We start from the raw sequence: 24,468 nt of genomic DNA, 5'->3' as shown, positions 1-24,468 counted from the left end.
GCTAGAAGAAGTCAAAGCCTATTTTCTTGACATTCAAACAGATACAATAACCAACATTTCCACAAATAACAGAACAGCAATTGAATGAGTAATTGTTTCCTAGTGGGCTTTGAATGGCACCCATATTGGAGATTCTGGAGCCTGTCTTTCTGGAAAAATACCACTTTGTTTCTCTTAGACAGATGTGATCTTCTGTAGGAGCTTGTGTGCCTAATTTTTTGGAGGGTTGAAATGACTGGATTATTAACCTGATATGAAAACTGGGCTGTCATAAGGATATTTGCATGTTTATGGCAATTTCATGTTTGTGGTCTTTTTTTTTTTTTTACTTTTTTTTAGGATTCAGCCCAGGAGAGTGTTATAACACGAGACATTCATCGAACATTTCCTGCACATGATCACTTCAAAGACACTGGAGGAGATGGTCAAGAATCCCTTTATAAAATCTGCAAGGTACAGCCTTTCCATCCTGATTTTTCTTCTTTTTAACAGAACAAAAATAAAATCCACATCTTGAGTTCTGCAGACTTACTCTATATATAAGAATTGTTTTATTTCCTATTTGCAATTTTGGTCTATGTAATATTAGTAGTCAGTAGATGTACAATATCTTCATTACATTTTTCCCTGTAGTCGTGTACTCTCAAGACTCAGTCCCCAAACATTATCCTCTTGACTTGGAATCCTGCCTTATATGAGCTGGAGCATGATATGGCCTCAAGTTTGCTTTGCTTTTATAATGAGGTGAGCCCAAATTCTCTCAGTACTGAAATAGAAAAACAAAACACAAAGAATTACCAGCTGGTTTTGCCCATCTGGAGAAAGTACATAAGGATATCAGTCAGTCAGTCAGTCAGTCAGTCAGCAGGTGGTTATTAAGCATTTATTATGTACCAGTAACTGTGCTAAGCACTGAGCATACAAAGAAAGAAAAAAAAATCCTTAGTTCCTAATTCTAAGGAATCGCATTCTAATGGGGGAGACAGTGTGCAAACAGCTATATATATTTTCTCTCTCTCTCTCTTTCTCCTCTGTCTCTTTCTGTCTGTCTGTCTGTCTCTCTCCATACACACAGTGGGAGGTAATCTCAGAGGGATGGTGCTAGTATTGGGGGGAGGGGAGTAGTGGGGGAGTGGGTAGGAGTCCACGAAAAGCCTCTTGAAGAAGGTGGGATTTGAACTGAGTCTAGAAGAAAGCCAGGAAATCCAGGAGGTGGAGGTGAGTAAGGAGAGAAAATGTTGGAAACTGAACCATCCTCATTTTTTTTTAACCAGAGATAAGAAAAGAAAAAAGATTAGGTTGCATTTGGTTTTGGAAAACCTCCTTCAACTCTGATAATATTGAGTTCCTATGACCTGCCTTCATTCTAACTCGATGTTTTGTTATGAAGTCTCTCTTCCCTCCCATTGTTAGAATGCCTGCAAAAACAGTTTTCAAACTTTAAATTTTGATATGCCTGGAAACCAAAGTTTTTCATGCCTGCCAGCATTTTACTATAGTAGCATAGCCTGTGGCAATGTTTCTCATTGCTGTCCTTCAAAAATCTCATTTCCTAAGACTATATAGAATGTGCAAAATTATCTTTCTTATCTTTCAACATAGAGTAAACGATATGTGACTTCATCAGTGTGGGGGAATTCCTCTGCTGGAAGCTCCCTGTATGACATCATTGGTAAATCCTAAGACATTGCTAAGACACAGAGGTTATGACTTGACCGATTTCACTGGTCAGTGTCAAAGATGGCATTTGGACGCACGTCTTCTGTGTTGAGGTTTGAGTTGGGAGAGCTGGTTCAGATGTGAAAGAATTCACTTAGACCTTCTCTGTGGCCATTGGTGATTAGTTCACGTTGGACCCTAAGAATGTTGGAGTACTACCTTAAATGATGAGAAATAGCCTTGCGGGTCCTAGTGTCCTGAAAGAATTCACTTGGACCTTCTCTGTGGCCGTTGGTGATTAGTTCACGTGGGACCCTAAGAATGTTGGAGTACTACCTTAAATGATGAGAAATAGCCTTGCGGGTCCTAGTGTCCTGAAAGAATTCACTTGGACCTTCTCTGTGGCCATTGGTGATTAGTTCATGTTGGACCCTAAGAATGTTGGGGTACTACCTTAAATGATGAGAAATAGCCTTGCGGGTCCTAGTGTCCTGAAAGAATTCACTTGGATAGTCTCAAAAGTTAAAAAAAGAGCATTTATTGGGGTGAGGTAGCCAAGTGGGCCTGCTCCCTGGGAGGCAGAGCCCCAGTGAGCCCTACTCTACATGGGAGGCAGAGCATAGGCTGTAGGCACTTCTCCCTTAAGGGAGAAGAGTGGCTCCTGTTTCCCATAGGAGGCAAAGGTGGTTAGCTAGGTCAAAAGTATGGTTTAAATACAATTTTATGGAACAGGGGGAAGAGGACAAGAGAATGGGGAGAGCAAGCGTGGCTCCAAAATGCCTGGGATATCAGGTAGTCCAGAGCTGATAAACAAAGAGAACAGGAAAAGGGAGGGGAAGAATTGTTCTGGAATTGAGGGTGCATTGTGAAAGCACACAGAGAAGATCGCTTTTCTGGCTGGTCACATCCTGCATTTTATCTCCTAGCTTTTGTCCTGCTTGCGCCATCTGCCTCAAACACTCTTCTGCCTCGTCGCTCTGGACACTCGACTTCGTATTCTGTGCACTATTCCACATTGGCTTTTATGGATAAAAGAATCAATACAGAGTATCCTGAAATCCAATACCCACCAACAGTTTTATCCTTTACCTCCTCAAATAGGTTATCAGATCAGCTAATGATTGCCCTTATTTTTAAGGACTCACAAGTTAAGCTTTTAATCAGTAGAAAAAATGATTAAAAGTCGGTTAGCAGCAAGTTGGAAAAAAAAAAGAGGACTTGGTTAATTCATTAAATCAGTAATCAACTTGTAAATAATCAAAAGTTGGTATTTCTTTTGAAAGATGACCTTTCAGTGGTCAGTCAGTTGTACTTTTAGACATAGTTTCCTATTTGGGTGGATGTTATTTTAAAATTACATTTAGTAATATGTCTGCTTTCCCTCATTAATTGAGTAGCTGGGTATTTAACAACTGGTAAAAGGGGGCAGCTAGGTAGTGCAGTGGATTGAGCACTGGTCCTGAAGTCAGGAGAATCTGAGTTCATATCTGGCCTCAGACCAAACACTTGGCACTAGCTCTGTGGCCCTGGGCAAGTCACTTAACCCCAATTGCCAAAAAAAAAAATAAATAAAATAAATAAAATAATTAAATTTTTTTTTAAATGGTAAAAAAAAAAGCTCTCTATGAAGAATGTAGCATTTTCAGAGTTATATGATCAGCCTGCTTAGGTCATTCCTGCTTTTTTCTGTGTTTTTTTGAGGAAAACCCTAGCCATTATGAAGGATAATAGCATGATTATGAATATACTTTTTTTTTTAAGGCAATTGAGGTTAAGTGACTTGCCCAGGGTCACACAGCTAGAAAGTGTCAAATGTTTGGTCTGAGGCTGGATTTGAACTCAGGTCCTCCTGACTTCAGGGCTGGTGCTCTATCCACTGCACCACCTAGCTGCCCATGAATATACTTTTCTGATAGACCTTTTTATATGGGATGTATCTCCAGAGCTAGAAATATGCAAGTAACTAAAACTTAAGAGCATACTGACTTTTCTTTAGAAGGAAAAAATATATCATTGAGTTTGACCAAAAAAAAAAAGATAGAGTATGATGCTATCAAAAAAAAAGAAACATGCGAGATAGCTCTACTATAGAGTAAAAAACTTTTAAGACATTTTTTATTTAAGATTGTCTTTTGCAAGCTGGCTTTTTAAAAATCCAGTGAAAAGCAAGATACTCTAAACCATGTATTTATTTAGCCCACAGGTTATTAAAAACTATATATTTTTGGCTTCAAATTGAACACCGTTCTCAGAATATTCTAGCTTGTATTACAGGGAATCACATTTTTGTTTATTTTCTAGGGTGGCGAATCTGCAGCCTCTAGGCCACATGTGGCCTTCTAGGTCCTTGGGTGTGGCCTTTTGATTGAGTCCAGGTTTTACAGAAAAAAATCTTTTTATTAAAGGGATTTGTTCTTTGAGGTTTGGATTCAGTCAAAGGGTCACACTTAAGGACCTAGAGGGTCACATGTGGCCTCCAGGCCACAGGTTCCCCAACCCCGTCTTAGACATTTACACTCATTCCTGTTAATCAGAAAATAATTGTTCTCCTCTCTTTGATTGATATGACTTGGGCAGCTAAGAGGCTCAGTGGATAGAGTGCAGGCCTGGAATCAGGAAGACTCATCTTTCCTGAGTTTAAAACTGTCCTCAGACACTTACTAGCTGTCTTAACCCTATTTGTCTCAATTTCCTGATTTGTAAAATGAGCCAGAGAAAGAAATGGCAAACCACTTTCTTTGCCAAGAAAACCCCAAATGGGGTCATAAAGAATCAGACATGATTGAAAAATGACTGAATAACAACAATGAAAACAGGAATGGTCACTACCAAACTAAATTTAAAGTGGTCCATAATAGAGACAAAATATACAATGTTCTCAGAATGAACAAGAAGGTATTGGGAGAATTCCAATTATTTAAAGTCTGGAAAATAGGTCTAGTTTTAAGGATAGAAGAGTCTGACTTTGGAGTTTAAAAAAAGTTTTTTATGGGCCCAGTTGAAATGAGAAATGATCTGAGCTGTCAGATAAGAGGGAAGACTGTTAAAAACTTTCTGTCATGTTTTAATGGGGCTGTCAATTCTAGTTTCTTCTCTTAATCTCATCTTCCGACTAAAAGGAAAGCAAGACAGTTCAAAGATTCTTCTGTTGTCATGAATTTGTGTGAGGAAGTTGAAAATCTTAAGTCAAAAAATTTAGGGCTGAAAATAGTATCAAGAATTTGGTGAAGTTTTCTGCAACTATTAAAGGGCCAGGTCTAGCTTTTTGCTTCTAGTTTTTGCTAAGCCAATTGCACGTATCAGAATGGTGCTTGGGCAGATAAGCAAGAAGAAAGGAACAACCCACTGCTGAGCAGCTTTTTTTTTTCAATCAGTTGAGTCAAACCCTTGCTAATGGCTCATTATTAAAGAGGTTTCTGTACACCTTGGACAAGTGGTATCTCACAAAACAAAAAAAACGCATGCATCTCATGATGTAGCCAGTTTGTAATGCCAATAATTATAACCCAGATAAAGCATTTGATATTTTTGTGAGCTGCGGTAATATAAGAAGTATTATACCCTTTTGAATATGGGTAAACTGAGTCTCAGAGAACTTAAGTAATTTTCTCCTACAGTCATATAGCTAGTTAATGGTAAGAGTCAGAACTTGGGTCCAAGTTTCTGACTCTAAGTCCAATTTCTTCCTAGTATTTCAAGTTATCTCTACTTATATGTTAGCTGTTGTTTGCTTTATAGGTAGTGTTCCAAAGGCCCTTTGCTGTCATTTTGAAGATTTTTTCTTAATTGTCCTCATTAGGTTTATATGATTGTGACTGCAAACATTGGGGTAGCATTTCCTGGTCTATTTTCGGGTTTACACCGTCAGTCGAGCCTGTCAAAGCAATCAGCAAAAATATTGTTCTCAGCATCCTAGATTAAAGTGACCTGTCATGTACCATTTAATTTGAGGCATGTTGCTTTTTTTATTTTCTGATTAAAGCAACTATTTTTTGAAAAAGAGGCTACTGCTGTGACTTTAATAGTGGGATCTGAATATATTTCAGGGAAATCAATAACCTGGTTTTTCTAGGTTAGTAATTTGGTTGCAATGGCTTGAAAAGACAAAACAAAAATAAACTCACCTTTCTTTGCCAAGATATCTTCTTATGGCAAACTATATTTATTTAGTCTTTACCACAAAGGTAAAAGTTGTATTTCTGGTAATGACACTGTTGAGTGGGCTTTGTGATTCTGTAATATGCAAATCATCATTAGGCTTTCTAGCTTCAGATGTAATCACAAAATTTACTTATCTCATTTATATTTTTGTGTCTCAACTGGCATTTCTAGCAATAGGTACCAATTATTTTTCAGCTCATTGATTTTTTTTTTAGTTTTGGTTCTTTGTCTGCCTGATTTAATATAGATCTCACACCAGGGGCACTTAAATGTCCTTGAGTTTGATGGAAGTAGTTGCTACACATAAAAAAGGCATTCATGACCATTTGTCCTTTCCCATTGCCTACCTCAAATGTCACTTAGTGTCACCAGGATACAAACCTCCTTCTTTTATTAATTCATTTGGCTCTTGTACAGCATCACCAAGCTGGTGGTATGTTGGATAATTTAGTCCATTAACAAATTTGTACTCCTCTCACCTAATTAGCCCAAGTCCCTCATTCCAAATTCATTAAATATTAATCATCCAGTGAATTTGAGAGACCCCATTTTCCATGTATTAATCAATAAGCAAGTATTTACTAAGTATGTACTATGTGCCAGGCACAGTGCTAGTCACTGAGAGTGAAAGTACAATGAATGCAATAATTCCTATTCCCAGGAAGCTTCTATTCTAGTCAGAGACACAGTGAGTACACTAAAAAATAAGTAAATAAATACAAATTTGTACCAAATGGTTAGATGTAATATATTAAGGGAGGGAGGGCACTAGAAATTGGGAGGAATCAGGAAAGACTTCTTGAAGATGATGTTGCATATACAACAACTTAAAGGAATAATTATTCATTTATATATTTAAATAAATGTAAATATACACACGTACACAGGGTGTCCCAAAGAGTCTTAATGAAGTTTTAAGCTATAATGAGTTTTTTAAAAGAGTATTTTGGGCTTAACCAATGTCACCACCAAAGTCTCTTCTAAGCCTCAAAATATTAATAGTTCATTCCTGTGTACTTGTCTTGAGCCTCAATCTGAAATCATTTGCCTCATTTCAGACAATGATCAAGATCAATTAAGCATATTCATTTTTCTCTTCAGGATTAGCCCTTTTTCTTTGTCTTCAGGAAACAACCTTCTATATAGTTGATTGCTAACTCCTCACAAGCTTTTTATGAAGTTTTTTTAAACAGAATTTCCTCAAAATAACCCTTAAGACAGTAGTTCTCATAAGAAAAAAGCCTTTCCTTATCTTCTCTCTTGGTTGCATAAATTCTTCATAGATCTTTGTGGATGACAGATAAACACTAACTCCATAGAGAGTTCACATTGTCATTTTTTCTACTGGTTTTCCATTGTTATTATTCTTGTTTAGAAAGATACTGGAGTGGTTTGCCATTTCCTTCTGCAGCTCACTTTACAGATTAAGAAACTGAGGCAAACAAGGTTAATTGACTTGGCCAAGTTCACCCAGCTAGTAAGTTCCAAGACCAGATTTGAACTCGGGAAGATGAATCTTCCGGACCCCAGGTCCAGTGCTCTATCCACTGCACCATCTAGCTGCTCCCAGTTTTTCCTAGATCCCCATGGAACACAGATTGCTGAGGAACACATTGTCCTGTGTCTGTGGGTAGAAGTGCTTAACATCAATCTATTTTTTCAACTATTCTTCAAGCTCTTAGCCCATTCTGTCTTCTCCCAACATTCTATTGGAGCTCTTAAAGTTATGTAGTAATAATATCTGTAGCTGACTAACTTAGGGATTACATTTGGTAATTGGGCTCTGCAAAAACAGTGTTAAATGGCGGCTAATTTAGGGATGGATGTTATAGATAGGAGTTATGTTCTTGGGTGGCCAAAATTTGGAATAAAAATACTTAACATAGGTCTTTAGTAAGACCTAGGAGCATAAGTTGAAAATTGATGTGCCACTAAGCAGAAGGAATTCATCTACATCATGGAATGTTGGTTTAGCCTGAACTGGATGAGTTTCAGGCAGTTGCTCAAAACTTTATTTTACCACTGATTTCCATGTTAATGTCAGAAATGATTTTGGTTTCCTGAAGACCATCCTCTCTTAACCAGAATAGCTACCAATTATTAAGGAGCTTTGTTGGGCAGGTGGATTCCAAGTCCAGGGACTGGCCATGGATAAACTCAGCTATTATGCTACACCAAATCTTGCTACTTTTGTAGCTGGCATTCCCCTATAGTTGACATTTGGTCAACATTAGTTCCCAGCAGAATCATGGAAAACCATCCCAATGGTAGGGAGTCTCATGAGTTATTCTCACTTTGTGATAATGAACCTTTCAATGAAAACATGGTCTAGCTTGCATTGGGATGAAATCTTGGAATTAATAGGTTTTACTTTGTATTTACTTAACTGAATCCATGTGATATCTCCTTATAGAATGTAAGCTCCTTCAGGGCAGAGGCTGTTTCTTTGCTTATTTCATGACATACCCTTGAATTAAATTAAACAATGTGTTATGATATTATTTTGAAACTTTATTGGTTAAATCCAACAACAAGCATTGTGCCTGCTATGTGCCAGCTACTGGCCTAAGCACTGGGGATGCAAAGAAAGGCACAAAAACCAGTACATCCTTTTCAGGAACTCACAGTCTAATGGGGGAGACAAGATGCAGACAACCATGTACAAACAAGCTACATACAGGATTACTTGTAGATCATTAGCAGAGGGAAGTCAAGAGCATTAAGATGTATCAAGAAATGTTTCTCATAAACAGTGAGTTTTTAGCTGAATTTGAGGTAAGCCAAGAGGAAGAGATGAAGAGAGAGAGTATTCCAAAGAAGGGTTCGCTTCAGTAAGAGTGCACAGTCAGTAGCGGGAGTCCATAGCATCATAGGCTTAGAACTGGAAGAGATCTTCAAGCGTCATCTAGTCCAACCTCTTCATATTACATATGAGTACAAGAAAGGATGGGTAACTTCAGTCTGGCTGGCTTAGTGGATACAGCCCCAGGACTGAGTTCAGATGTGGCCTGAGACACTTAGTAACTGGTTGATTCTGGGCAAGTCACTTAATCTCTGCTTGCATCAGTTTCCTCATGTGTACCATGGGGACAGTAATAGCATATACCTCCCAGGGTTCTTGTGAGGATCAAATAATATTTGTAAAGTGTTTATCATCGTGCCTGGCACGTTTTTGTTGTTGTTGTTGTTGTCGTCATTTTAGTTGTATCCAACTTTTTGTGACCCCATTTAGCGTTTTCTTGGCAAAGATACTGGAGAGGTTTGCCATTTCCTTCTTCAGCTCATTTTACAAATGAGGAAAGTGAAGCAAACTAGGTTAAGTGACTTGACCAGGGTCACTCAGCTAGTAATTGCCTGAGACCAGATTTAAACTCAGAAAGATGAGTTTTCTTAACTCCAGCCTGGTATTCTATCCACTGGCGCATAGTAGGTACCTAATAAGTGTTTCTTCCCTTCCCTTCCCCTTGTATTGTAGACAAGCTCCATGATAGCTGTTCCCTTTAATTGGTTCACCCAAGGATGATGCTGAGGGTATGAACTTGAATGACTGGAGAAAAGAAGACTAGACAATACTGTTTCCACTAGGTTCTGAAAGCTGAGACACCAAGAAGGAGATGACATCTAGTATTTTTAAAAAAGAAAACACAAATATTGTTCCTCTTTGATTATTTATTAGGCAAGTGTGATATTCACTTCCCTTGTGTTACCCTCTGTCCCAGTAAACACACACACACACACACACACACACACACACACATAAACACAAGATTATTTCATAGTAAAATCATTACTTTTATTTTCTTCTGACCTATCATGTACCAGAAGGTTCCTTACTAATGAAAGGGATGCATAATTAAAAGAATTTGAAGGCCTCAGACCTTAAATATCATAGCTATCAGTGAAGAGTCTTTACATATTTCATAGGCTGATCTTTCAATAGGTACCTTAGTGTTTGGCTGGGACCATGCTGGAAGCCTTTTCGGCCCATTAGAACTTAGCATAGTTAACGATCTGCTGAAAGAGATTTTAAAAACCTAGGGTTATCTCCATGCCACAGTGAGTTATTGGAACATTTCACAGTGCAGCATTTTATTCTGGAATGGTGTAAATGTCGAAGTGGGAAAAATCTCCACTGATTTCTCATAGCCTTCAGTTTCATGTCACTTCAGTGACCAATATTAATTTTTTTCCCTCCTTATGTATTAGTTTAAAAGAATCTTCAGTATCCTCAACTGTACATTTCGCTATGGTTGATCCAAGATCAACTATGTTTCCAGGGCCAATACATTTCACTTGTGTGGATGATCAAATTTGACTGTATTTCCAAGTTTCTTAGATTTAATTTAAAATTTATCTGTGGTAGAAAACAGCAGCTTAACCACTCCTGGATCTGAAATTAAAATGAGAAAGATACACTCTGTATGAACTGTGTAAATTATAATTTGACAGATGATTGAGTTGAGGATCTTTTGATGATTTTTTAAACATCAATTTAATTATTCTTAGTATTCTTATAAGTTGTTTTTCCTAGGGTCTTGCTCTCTGCCAGAACTCTTTCTATTGTATAACAGACATGTAAGAGATCAGATTTTCACATGAACTCCATTATTAATATCTTTTACCCCCAGAATGTGAAAAAGACATTCTATTGCTTGTTTTCTACGATGATAGCTAGGATCAAAAGGCAATGTCTTGTAGTCTATGGAATTCTGGACTTGGAGTCAGAAGACTTGGGGGTTTGAATCTAAGTTCTGCCACTTTTCATCTGGGTAACCTTGTGGAAATTATTTAATTTCTCTGTTCCTCAGTTTTCTGATCTGTCAAATGGACATAGTCATACATATACTTTTGACAACAAAGTTGTGAAGATCCTATGAGATAATGCTATATAAATGTTACTGAGAATACTTAGGAGACTTTAACTCCAAAAGTAATTGCTTTCTTTTGGTGTTTTTCACTAACCTAATTTTTGTGACCTTCAGTTTCCTTATCTGTATGTTAAAGATAATGTTTTTTTTTCTTTTTATCTTAACAGATTGTAGTAAGGAAAGCACTATATAAATATGAACTAATATCAAAGAATTTCCAGTTGTTCGTTTTTTCAAAAGTAGCTTTTTTTGTCTACCACTACTTCTGATCATGTCACCAAACTTTTGGGAACCCTTCTCCCACTCAGGACAATACAGGAATATATTTATAAATGAAGACAAAGAGGCTTGTAACTTCTCTTTGTGTTTTTCTTTACAGTTTATGACTTGCCTTTTATGAGCTGATTTCTGATAGTTGTAAACTTTATTATTGTTCCTGGCAGAGGATTTTTTTTGCTATCTTGTCGTTCTAATTTACATATTAATAAGATATCCCTTCTGTGAATCTGTGCTCAGCTGAGAAACTGTAATGTGATTTTCAAATATGGATTTTTCTTCTGAGACTGTACCAGTGAAAAGGTCAAGTTTCTGAGGCTGGAGTGCTGGAAAGAGAATGAACGATTTGTTATGCTATCAAGTATGCCTGAAGAGATTTAAAAAATTTCTCTAGGCTCTCAGTCTGAAGTCCCACAAGAGCTTTTCTGAGATGGCTTTGTACTTTCTGTGGAGCCAGCCTATTCTTTTGCCTGGAAGGCTAATTGCAGCCATCAGACCATTACTAGAGGAAAGAGGAGAAGAGGGTGGGATTAAAATGGAGATAAAAATGGAAGGCAGAAATAAAGGGATTGGTATAAATCCTAAGGGTTTCATTCTAGTCACTACTTTTGGAAAGTAAGATTAATTTCAAGGAATAGGAGTGAGGCAGCTGAGCAGCTCCCTACATAACAGAGAAATAAGGGGAAAAAAATTAAAAAAGGGAAAAAAAATTGGCAGGGAGTGGGGGACGGTGGGGCGGTGGGGGAATGGTGGAGGGACATGACAAATTAAGAAAATAATGCTACTCCCGTTTTCTTCTGAAGTTGACTTTTCATAATAACTCATATTTCTGTAGCACTCTAAGATTTACAAATAATTTTCCTAACTCTGGTTTTAGCTAAGGGCATACACAAAATCAGTTTTCTTACCTCCAGTACAGATAATCAGCTGTCAGCTATTGGTCAGTATATCTGTCAATTCGTAGGACCTTTATTGCATTTCCTGCTTCTTGCTGACTAATTGGGCTGGCGCTGTTTATGTCTTGTAAATGCTGGCTCCTGCTTCAGGAATACCCACGTTCAGATCATAACTTGGGCAGGTTGCTAGTTCTGTGCCAGCAATAATTCAGCAAACATATATGAACAACCTACTACGTGTAAGGCCCTGTGGATAGTAAGACAAAAATGAAACAGTCCTCGAAGTCAAGGAGCTGTCTACTGGGAAGCAGTACAATTAGAAACAATATATGTGTAAAGCAAACATGAGATTTTGGGGGACAGTGGGAAAGGCAGTAGTAGTTGGAGGCTTAAGGAAGAGCTTCATGAAGGAAGATGATGTTTGAGCTGAGCTTTGAAGAAAGCTAGGGATTCTCAGAGGAAGAGGTGAGGAAGGAGGGCATTCCAGCAATGGGAGACAGTCTGTGTGCAAAGGCATGGAGACCAGAGACGAAAAGTAATTCAAACACAAGAAAGAAGTCATCTTGGCTGGATACTGGAGTATTTGAAGGGCAATACTGTTGTTGGCCAGGCTGACTAGGCCAATCTAATTGCTCAGGTTGGTTATTGGAACAAAATGAAACACTGGTAGAAATGACTGTCATGTAGGAAAAGGAGATTTTCTTGGTCATGGCAGGGGATGGATATTTATCAAGGATGTTCAGGGAGGACACTGCACTGGTTCAGCTGAGTTCACCTCTCCTGCCTCCATTTATTTCCCATGGCAATTTGCAGCTCCAGCATTAGCTCCCAGCTGAAGCTCCTGTATGACTTTGTATTCTTAGGCTAAGCTGAGGAAGCCACTTTGGTGGTCTGAGCCTTAGTCCCCTTAGCCAATGAAATCTTGGGATTGACTTTAATACCTTTTAGGGTATAAGTAGCCTAATTTGTTTGAGGCAGGGGCCTAGGCTGTTGCTCCTACCACAGTTTTCCAGTTAAGTCTAGAAAGATTGTCAGGAGTCAAATTGTAAATGGTTTTACATGACAAGCAAAGCAGATTGTACTTTATCTCAGAGGCAGTAGTTAGCCTGTGGAGCTTCTTGATCAGGGGATTTCTAGGGTCACTTTAGAGATATCACTTTGGGAGCTGTGTGGAGAAGGGTTTGAAGGTAGGGGACCTTGGAGGTAGGGAGATCAATTTAGAAGCCATCGTAGTAGTCCAGGTGAGTGGTGATGAACAACCACACTTGGGAGGTGGTTATATCGGAGAAGAGCAAAGCAAACACATGCAAGATGCATTTTGGAAGTAAAATTGGCATTTGGATGATTTTGGCAAGGGAGGCTTAGGGACAATGTGAGAGTTTCAGGATGACTCTGACATTGCAATCTTTTGTAAATGGAAGGATGGTGATGCCATCAACAGAAATAGGAAAATTTGGAAGAGGGGTGCATTTGTGTGGGGCAGAGATATTGAATTCTGTTTTGAACATAATGACTTTCAGATTCCTATGGGGCATCCAATTAGAAATGTCTACTCAGAAGTTGTTGAAACAGGGTTGGAAATCAGGAAAGACATTAGGGCTGGATATGTAGATCTGGGGAGTTATTTGCATTGAGATAATAATTGAACATATGAGGACTGTTATCATCAATAGAAGATGTTGAGGGGAAAAAAGGCCCAGGATGGTCTTGGACTTCATCTACAGTTAGAGGGCAGGAAATGAACAACAAAGGAAACTGAGAAGGAATGGTCAGATAGGTGGGAGAAGAACCGAAAGATAACAGAGTCATAAAAACCAAGAGAGTGTACTCAAGACAAGAGGGGTCAACAGTGGTCAAATGCTGTGGAGAGGTCAAGAAGGATGAAGACCAAGAGAATACCATTGGATTTGGCAGTAAAGAGATGGTCGTCACCAGTAAAAGAGTTACTGTAAATATTTTTGTCCTTATAGATCTTTTCTTCTTTCCTTAATGTCTTTGGGATAAAAACCTACTAGTGATATTTCTAGGTCAAAAGGTATACATAGTTTAGTAATTTTGGGGGTACAGTACCAAACTGGTTCCCCAGATGACTAGACCAATACCCAGCTTCACCAACAGTGCATTAATATGACTTTTCCTATGATAATGTTGTAAAAAGAAACAACTTGATTACTGTGACCAATGAGAAGACCAGCTGTAATTCCAGAGGACCAATGATGAAGAATGCTACTTACTTCCTGACAGAGAAGTGATAGATTAAAGAGACATATATTTTTGGACACAGAGAATGTGAGGATATGTTTTGCTTTGTTATGCATATTTGTTACAAGAGGTTTTAGAATTTTTTCTTTTTTTTCCTCCAGTGGGTTCCAGTGAATTGAGATAAAAAATGTTCACTCATTTAAAAAATTTTAAAAAGAGATAATTGATAACTTTGGGTTGAACTTCAGTTTTCAATTAAGTGGTGAAGACAGAAACCAAATTGCAAAGGGGAGTGAATGAGAGGAGAGAATGTCGAAGCTGTGATCATAGATTCTAGGAGTTTGGCTATTAAAGGGAGGGTAGCTATAGAAGGAAAATGATAGGTATAAGTGAAATTTTTTAAGATGAGAGAGAACTGGGTGTGTTGAAGTAGAGAGGGAGCAATGAGGCAGATTTTTTGTTGTTGTTGTTTTGTTTTAGGCAATTAGGGTTAAGTAACTTGCCCAGGGTCACACAGCTATTAAGTGTCAAGTGCTTGGTCTGAGGTCAGATTTGAATTCAGGTCCTCCTGACTTCAGGGCAGGTGCTCTATCCACTGCTCCACCTAGCTGCCCCAGTGAGGCAGATTGAGGATAAGAAAAGAGGCAAGAGATTGGTGATATTCTGCTGAAAGAGATTGAGGGGAGTGGTATGAGCACAGTAAGTAGAGGGTCTGGACTTGATAAGAAGGAAAGATCCCCACCCCTGCAGTAAAGGGGGAGAGAATGAGGATTATATCAAGGGGTTTTATGGTATTAGAATATTATGATATAGAACAGTTAGTATTATTCAGTGCATTTGCCACTTTAAAATTTTATCATTAAGGGAACTCCATTTTTGCCTTTAAGGAAAACAAACAAATAAAAAACTATGTGACCTTGGACAAGTCATTAACTTAAGAAGCTCTGTTTCCTCATCTATAAATAAAGGGTATGGACTAAATGTTTCCATCTTCTTTTAAAATTCTAACAGACTTCCTTTCTGAAGAAAGATTGAAGCCAACTCTGGAGTTTTACAACAATGTCACTTTACTTGTGAGGTTCTCTTCAAACCTAGTGTGGTGTGAGGCCTTACGGGACAGGCCTGGCCCTGGGAAGGGTAGTACATATACTATAAAAAACTGATAAGGCAGTTATGAAACTATTTCCACAATCTCTTTTGAACTTGACAATTACTCTTCTGAATTCCTGATAGCATCTGAGGTTTGGGGGTTGCACTCCAGCTTTATTTCTGTTTCTAAGCTGATTTTATTTTTGTCTCCCTCTTAGTCCTCAGGATGCCCCTTTATGCCCTCTCTCTTCCTCCTCCTCCTCCTCCTCCCTCCACCATTCTGAGAAGGGAGCTTGGGTAGGAACTATGCTTATAGAGGATTGCTTTGTAGCACTGAGAGTTGGTTTGTTAAAATAACTAAACACATGCAGTTTCCAATGAGTCATTTTGGTTTTTTCTTTTGTAAAGTGGTTGTCAGATCCTCTAAGAAGTTGGTGAACATTTTGAGAACCGTATGTGCCTAACTCATGTGACCCTTAATCTCTCTAGGCCTCTTAATTCTTCAGCTGTAAAATGAGTTTGAACAGACTATCTCTAAGAACTTTTGTAGCTTTCATGTTAGTGATTTTATATAAGATTATCATATAGTACAAGGAGGTCTGGATATTTGAAATCACCTTATTCTTGTTGATTGTGTAGAATAGCTTCCCTTTCTCTCTAGCTATCCAAACCTCCCCTTTATTAGTAGCTCATCTTGTCCTACTACTCTTTCTTAAGAAGCCGCCTGTTCCCTCCTGCTCCCTCAACCTTCACTTGGAAAAATCACGAGTGTCCTTCAAAGCACAATTCAGGTGTTGTCTGCCCGCTGGGAAGCCTTTACTGAATGCTTCCTGATTAATTTTGCTTTCTCTCTTAAAATGATATTGTATTATTTCATGCACACTTTATATTTATTTGTGTATATATATATATGTATGTATATATATGTGTGTGTGTGTGTGTGTGTGTATCCATACATATATATAATTTTGCTCCTACCCCTATCACGTGTAAGCTTCTTGAGGACAGGGGCTGTTCTTATCCCTGCCCTCATATCCTCAGTGCATAGCACAGACTTGCAGACATTAGACACTTAACAAATGTCTTTTGAATGGAGATGAACTTATGACGAGTGCTCCCTTCTCTGAACTCCCTTATCATTTAGTATACCTGTTATATAATTTACCAGTTTAACAGATATACAGATAGAACCATATCTAATATAAGAAACCCAATATTTGTATTAACTATATACATATATGTTGTACTTTGTTTGCTTTGTGTAGGTCACCATGAGACTAGAGGTCATACCTGACTATTAGACTAGAATGTACTCTACAACTTCACAGAGATAATCCTTTAGCTCTCGGGCTTTTTGAGGTGTTCACATTAACCATACATTTGAAATGTCATCTTCATGTAGCCAGGGCTCTTTCTTCTATATGTTTGATAACATGTTATGGGTACAGTTGAAATTATGTGTTCTGGGCCATAAATTCTGTATTAGGAAAGTAGTTCCCCATTAACAGTGTTTACCTTTGATAGGTAATTATCAGTATCAGTCTATAAATTATCTTTAAGATGTAGTTTTCTGTTAGTAAGATTTTTTAAAAAAAGAATACTTTAGCTCACTTCTAAGCTGTTGTCAAGAGCTTTTTCCTTAGTGTTATATAAAGGGAAGCATATGTCTAGGAATTCTGCCAGCTCTATTAGATAAGAAAATCACTTTGTAAGTGAATATTTGTGAGCACATCTAACCTTCTGCATTTGTCTTCTCAAGTGTTTAGATTATTGCATGTCAATGGATCTATTTTTAGAGGCTACATCAGGTCGCTCATTTTTACAAGCATATAGGATAAGTTTAATTACTTTTTTTGTTTCAAATAAAGCTTTTGTTCCTTGGTTAGTGGGGTTATCATCTTTTTTCTGTCTTCATTTTGGATGTCTCCTGGACTCAGGTAGGAATGTGTCCCTACATTAAATGATGAAAGGAAGTTACATCCTGTAGTCTAAATGAATTGGGTTCTTTTTGTACTGTAGGTAATAAAGGTCCTATTCTCAGAAAGGCAGTGAACTGGAGAATTTAAATACTGGGTCAGACACCACTCCTGTACGTGTACACACACACCCACCCACACCCCCCCCCACACACACACCCTTATTATTAGGTCTCTGACAATTGATTCTAAATGATAACTGGTGGAAGGAGTGTAGTATCCACCTTACTCCTCCATTGCCTCACTCCTCTTGTCTTCAAAAGGTTAACAGGAAGACTGCTTCTTTTTAGCTTTGAAGTATACTTTTGCTTAGTGAAGTTCTCCAATATTTCCTTCATTCATTGTAACAGTTTCTATTTATTTATTTGTTTGTTTATGTATTTTTGGGCAAGGAAATTGGGGTTAAGTGACTTGCCCAGAGTCACACAGCTAGTGAGTAGTGTGTGTCTGAGGCTGGATTTGAACTCAGGTCCTTTTGACTCCACAGCTGCTGCTTTACCCACTGTACCACCCAGCTGCCCCAGGATAGTTTCTATTTAAAGGCAGCATTATACAGTAGAATGAGTATTGCATTCATAGTCAGGAGATACCTGGGTGCCCTCCTACCTCAAATATTTACCAGTTGCATAGCCATGGACAATTTGTTTAACCTCACTGAGCCTCAGTTTCCTTTTCTGTAAAATGGGACTAACAGTATCTCTAATACCTACCTCACAGGTGTGATACGAATTACTAAGACTTTTTTTTTAAGGGATTGGAAAAATTTGAGGGGGATAGATGAACAGAGAACTTCTAGGTCTTTGTAACAGCCCTGCTACTTTCCCTGCCTAAATAATAACCAGCTTTTCCATCTACCATGAACATGAATTATCTTTTATGTGTTGTGTCCCCTTTGAGTGTGAGCTCCTTGAAAACAATACCTGTCTCAATTTTCTATTTGTATCTCTCACGCTTAGCAAAGTGCTTGACACATAGTAAGCACTTAATACTATTCTATTCCATTCTGTTTCATTCTATAGAGCCCTAGTTCTTAACCTGGAGTCTGTGAACTTATTTAAAATAAATTTTGAATATATTTCAATATAATGTTTTTCTTTAGTATTTTATTTTTATGCACTTAAAAACTGTATTCTAAGAAGGGGTTCCTAAGTTTCACCAGATTGTGAAAGGGATCCATGACGCAAAAAATGTGAAGAACCCTGTATCTAGAAAAGAAATAGTGATCACAGAAGCCCAGCATGGCTTTATCTAGACCCAATCATACCATATTCTCCTCCTTTCCTTGTTAAAAAGGAGGGTTCATATGGTGAGAGAATCTATATCTGGAAATGCGTATGGTGTGACAACGAAAAGTATCAATAAAGCATTTTTTAAAAGGAAAAAGTAGCATGCTGGCTAAGAATTGGGATTAGTTTTCTAAGAAATCTATACCACTGCTAAAGGTTTTCTTTCAGTGAGGCTAATGTTTCCCAGTAATCATAAAGTTACTTCCAGTTTTGCTTGCAGTGTTGAGAAGCAGAGTGGGGTCCTGGATGAGGGTTCCTCTCTTCCTCCTCCCCTACACATCTGTTTTTCCTATCTGAACACACCTCATTCCCCCAACTCTTTTTCTCTTTCAACCTTCTCTGTCATTACTATTTCGGCTCCCTTTGATTGGTGCTGCTCTTTCTCATCCCTCACCCAGCATAGACTCTGTGGTGGTTGACCTTTTCCATTATCCTCTTTTCATACCGCCCTCTACCTTTTATCTCTATCCCAAAGAATTCAAAAGGCAATGAATGACCTCAAATTTCTGACCTCAGTATCATATTCTGTTGGTCGTATTGGAAATGTGCAGTCCATTGATAAGCTTCCAGAATGGAGCCAAATCATAGTCTATACTGAAGGTAAAGTATTTTTCTTGGCAGTTCATTTCCCAGGTAATTACCTCTTGAGACGACCTAAAATTACATCTACAACCAGACTTTGCCATACAGATGTTAAACAGTAATCGCGATGATCTCTTATCCATGTACTCTGCAATCTAGTGACGTGAAGCTTTCTTGCTATTCTCCATACATGACACTCTATTTCCCTACTTTAAGCATTTTCACTGGCTATTCCCCATGCCTGGAAATTTCTCCTTCCTCTTGTCCACCTTTTGGCTTCCTTGGATTACTTCAAATTTCAGCTAAAGTCCCACTTTTTCCCAAAGGCTTTCCTGATCCTCTTTAATTTTTGTGCCTTCCCTCTGAGATTTGCTCCAATTTATCCTGTACCAGATGCAGCTAGGAGTCAGAAAGACTTGAGTTCAAATCCAGCCTCAGACACTTGCTAGCTGTGTGACCCTGGACAAATCACTTAAATTCTGTCTGCCTCAGTTTCTGCAGTTGCAAAATGGGGATGATACACAATAGCATGTACCTCCAATGTTTGTTGTGAGGATCAAATGAGATAATATTTACAAAGCCTTCCTTTCATGGAGGCTCTACATCCTTTAAAAAAAATTTTTTTTATTAATTTATTTTGATTTATCAGCAATCACTTCCATAAGCTTTTGAGTTTTAAATTTTTCTCTACCTCCTTCCCCAGGATGGCTTGCAATCTGATATAGGGTATATTCGTATTAAACATATTTTCATATTAGTCATGTTGTAAGGAAGAGTTAGAACCACTAGGAAGAACCACCAGAAAGAAGAAACAGGGGGCAGCTAGATGGCGCAGTGGATAAAGCACCAGCCTTAAAATCAGGAGGACCAAACAGTTGACACTTAACTAGCTGTGTGACCCTGGGCAAGTCATTTAACGCCAATTACCTAAAAAAAGAAGAAGAAGAAACAATACACAACAAAAGAAAAAAATAGCAAATAGTATGCTTCAATCTGCATTCAAACTCCATAGTTCTTTCTTTGGATGTGGATAGCATCTTCCATCATGAGGCCGTTGGAGATATCTTAGATCCTTGCATTGCTGAGAAGGGCTGAGTCTGTCTGAGTTAGTCATTGCACAACGTGGCTGTTGCTGTGTACAACTTTCTCCTGGTTCTGCTCATTCACTCAGCATCAGACCATACAAGTCTTTCCAGGTTTTTCTGAAGTCTGCCTACTCATCATGTCTTATAGCACAATAGTATTCCATTACATTCATATACTACGACTTGTTTAGTCATTCCCCAGTCTATGGGCATCATCTCAATTTCCAATTCTTTGCCACCACAGAAAGAGTCGTTATAAATATTTTTGTACATGTGGGTCCTTTTCCCATTTTTATGATCTCTTTGGGATACAGCCCTAGAAGTGATATTTGCTGGGTCAGAGGGTATGCACATTTTTTATAGCCCTTTGGGCATAGTTCCAAATTGCTCTCCAGAATGGTTGGATCATTTCACAACTCCACGAAGAGCGCATTAGTGTTTTGATTATCCCACGTCTTCTCCAAAATTTATCGTTTTCCTGTTTTGTCATTTTAGCCAATCTGATAAGTGTGATGTGGTTCCTCAGAGTTGTTTTGATTTGCATTTCTCTAATCAATAGTGATTTAATATAAAAGCTGATACTGTAAACAAACTGGGAGAGCAAGGAATAGTTTACCTAACAGATTTACGGAGAACAGAAGAATTCATGACCAAGCAGGAGATAGCGGAACATTACAAAATGTAAAATGGATAACTTTGATTACATTAAATTGAAAAGGTTTTGCACAAAGCCAATGCAAGCAAGATTAGAGGGAAAGTAGAAAATTGAGAAAGAATTTTTATAACCAGTGTCTCTGATAAGGGCCTCGCTTCTAAAATATATAGAGAATTAAGTCAAATTTATAAGAATACAAGTCATTCTCCAATTGATAAATGGTCAAATGATATGAACAGGCAGTTCTCAGATGGAGAAATTAAAGCCATCCATAGTCATAGGAAAAAATGCTCTAAATCACTATTGTTTAGAGGCTCTACATTCTTGAAACAGCAATATAGAAATACTGTGCTACAATTTTAGCATCAACATTTATTTTTTGGCAATGGTATGGGGCCTGAAAAGCTAGTTTTTCCCTTGATGACTAAACTATGTGAAGCTTTCTTTATTCACTTAAAATTGAACAATAATGAGTTAAGTATTTTGATGAAAAGAAATTGAATGCCACAGATATAAGGGAATTTTTAAAAAGCGTACTCCTTTAATTTTTTTTGTCTATAGCTGTGACTTAATTGTTATGAGTTGCTCCATGGTGAAAAAACTCCTTTTACCAATGCAGATGAGCAACTCTTCTGTACAGTATAGTCTTTGAGAGTTGCCTGGTGAGGGAGGGGGTTACTAAGTAATTTAAGTTTTGCACAGGGTCACACAGCTACTCATATGCGTCAGAGGAGGGACTTTTGAACTTAGGTCTTCCTGACTGAGGCTAGATCTCTCAGCACATATGCCATGCTCCTTCTAAAACTCATTAAAAGTCATTGAAGTTATAAAAAGCACAATGAAGAATGTCAGACTATTTTTATATTCATTTTCTCCTGCAGGAGCTATGCCTTAGGTAAATGTTAAAGCCAACAAAATTAAACTTTACCCATGTCTTGTGTTTTAAGGTCTAAGTTTGTCTAGTCAACATATAAATGGATTGTACTTTTTAATATATCACATGAGACCCCCATCCCAGTCCTGGCTCAGAAAATATAGGGACTGCAGGATACCAGGCTCTCCCTGACCAGCTTGTTATACCTGCTGACAATTTCCTCTCCCCCATACATCTTTCCTTCTGATTCAAACACTGAATTTTTGTTTGTATGAATAAAGATAGCTTCCTATCTTTTAACAACAACTAAGTTATCATAATGTGGCATGGCTTCTTTAACAAATAGTTTTCATCTGAAAGGATAAGTCAAATGAACAACCTAAGAACTAAAACACTTTAAAATGCCAACAGTCAGCTGTAAGCACACTCCCCTTTTTTTCTCCCATGGAGCTATCCAGAGTGCTGCACTTCTTCAGCTTGACCAGCTCTTGGTTCTAAATGGAACAAAGCTCTTTATCTCTGGTTGTACTGAATCTTGCTCCTCTAGACTTCATTTAGCTCTAATACTTGGTAACTGTCTTTGGCTATGTTCCAGACCAATATCCTAGTTTTCAAGTGTTGTCTTTCCCCATTCTATATCCTTCCAGCTCTTCTTTTCTCTCTGCTATCCTTTTTTTGTGTGTGTGTGCTTAGCTTCTCAGTTAGGATATCTCTAATAACTCTACTTTTTCTTCCTTTTTTTTATGCTGCTTAATAGAGTGTAGATGTGTCCAGTGTTCAGATTTCAACCTAATGGTTTATTTGTTTAACTAATGGCTCATGTCCTTATTAATGATTCTTAGCAAATCAAATTGACATTTGTTGAGCCTGACTAGGTGATAAATCATGCTTGTATTTATTCTTTGGTTCAAAGCCAGCTGTTGGAGTCCCTTTTAAATACTCTTTTGATTTGCTCTTGAATCAGAAAGGAATTTAACTCTTCTGAGAAGAGTAAAAATAAATAATGAAAGCATAAAGGACCATGCAGTTAGAATTAATCACAACACAAACTCATTTTCTTAGCTATATTTTTATATATTGAACCATTTTTTTAAAAAATGAAGAATGACCCTCCAGTAGCATATTGGCAGAATCTTAATATAGACACTGTTTTGTATTTGTTATGCCATTGATTGAGTTAATATATTATACAACTTGTTTTGTTTGTTGTTTTTCTTTTTGTGAGGCAATTGAGGTTAAGTGACTTGCCCAGAGTCACACAGCTAGTAAGTGTTGTGTGTCTGAGGCCAGATTTGAACTCAGGTTCTCCTGAATCCAGGGCCAGTGCTCTATCCACTGCACCACCTAGTTGCCCCTGAGTTAATATATTACAAAAAAATGCTAATTGTGTTTAGCGTATTTGTTTAGAATTTGAGGAAGTAAATGGTCTAATTTTGAAGTCCTGTATATATTTGTAATTTTGTACGTGAGAGTTCTATTACCCGTTTAAAAAAGTATCACTGGCTTTTTGGAATTTAGGAAATGTCAAAAGATTTAAACCAATGAAAATGAACAAGTGAATATGTGGGCTATGTCTACACAAATAAAATGGCAGAGACAGTACTTATTATGAAGGAGCTTAAATTCTAATAAGGGAGACAATAGACATAGGGGTGTGGTTACAGGGGATAGGAGTACTTTGGTCAGGAAAGTTACAGAGATAGTGATGAGAGGGGACATCAGGGAATATTTTGACATACTCTTTATAGGAACAGAGTTGATTTTATCATGATTCCAAAACTGGAGGGAATGATGTTTACTGTAGTAGACATCAACATGTGGGGACTCATGATTATTAACTGAAGCAGAAATGAGAAGTGAGAATGGCAAAACAGAGACAGATTTATGAAAAATAAATAGGTGGGTAGATTTATTTAGGAACAGACCACATAGACCTTTTGAGATGAAGCAGTCAAAAAACTGATTGGTATAAATCTGTTTTAAAATATCTAGTCACATACTGTAATAAATCTCATTTTATGTAGAAGTCAGTAGTTACTAATGTGGAAGGAAATGTGCCCTCAAAGTCATAAAATCAACAGGAGCTAGACATCACAAAGAAACAAATTAGAAGCAAAGGGAAGCAATAGGAAGAAAGAAAAAAATGACAAGCTAATTTCATAGAAATAAACTAGCTTGTGACATAACACCATCAGAAATGTCGTATCTATATCTACTTATATCTGTATCTCTATACATCAATCCCTTTATTTAAGACTTTCCTAATATCCTTTTTTGGTTTTATTATTCATAAACCCATAGCATTTATATCTGAAATTGCAACAACAGTAATAATAGCTAGCATTTATGTAGTGCTTACTATATGCCAGGTACTATGCTATGTTTTACAAATATTATCTCATTTGATCTTTATAATAATGCTGGAGGGTAGCTGCTATTATGATCCCCATTTTACAATTGAGGAAACTTGGGCAAATGGAACAAAATCACTCAGCTAATAAGTTTCTGAGGCTAACTTGGAACTCAGGTCTACCTGACTTCAGGCCCAGTGCTCTGTTATTCATGGAACCTAGCTGCTTGTATATAGGAACAGATGCATGTGCACAATGTTATGTACACTTGGTGTACACAATTGTTTTGCCTCATTTCATTTCAACCTTTAAAATAACTTACTGTAGCAACTAAATTCTCTATACCTTTCAGTCAGTTCTGTCACTGGGAAGATATGATCTGCTGTAGAATATAATTTTCAAAATCTTGACTGTTCTCTTTCCCATATTTTCAGCAAGAATATACTCAATATATATTGGGTCATTGTCATAAGAATTTTATCACTAGGAGCAAGTAATCATATGGGTC

The 24,468-nt window shown here is 37.6% G+C and overlaps 1 protein-coding gene across 4 annotated transcripts in view; it reads left to right on the top strand.

The window, feature by feature from the left end:
* Window positions 1-24,468, top strand: part of RABGAP1L (RAB GTPase activating protein 1 like) — a 681,088-nt gene that overhangs the window by 403,800 nt on the left and 252,820 nt on the right. For all 4 annotated transcript variants that reach the window (XM_020970529.2, XM_078156481.1, XM_020970531.2 and 1 more), the window contains exon 14: window positions 340-453. In XM_020970529.2, the coding sequence (XP_020826188.1) occupies window positions 340-453 (114 nt within the window). The remainder of the gene's footprint in view (window positions 1-339; window positions 454-24,468) is intronic.

This window comes from Phascolarctos cinereus, unplaced genomic scaffold, assembly GCF_003287225.1.
Source record: "Phascolarctos cinereus isolate Bilbo 61053 unplaced genomic scaffold, phaCin_HiC Scaffold_5;HRSCAF=322, whole genome shotgun sequence".
NCBI classification, from domain to species: Eukaryota; Metazoa; Chordata; class Mammalia; order Diprotodontia; family Phascolarctidae; genus Phascolarctos; species Phascolarctos cinereus.
The sequence above is the reverse complement of the archived record's forward strand: the minus strand, read 5'-3'. Positions and strand labels throughout refer to the sequence as shown.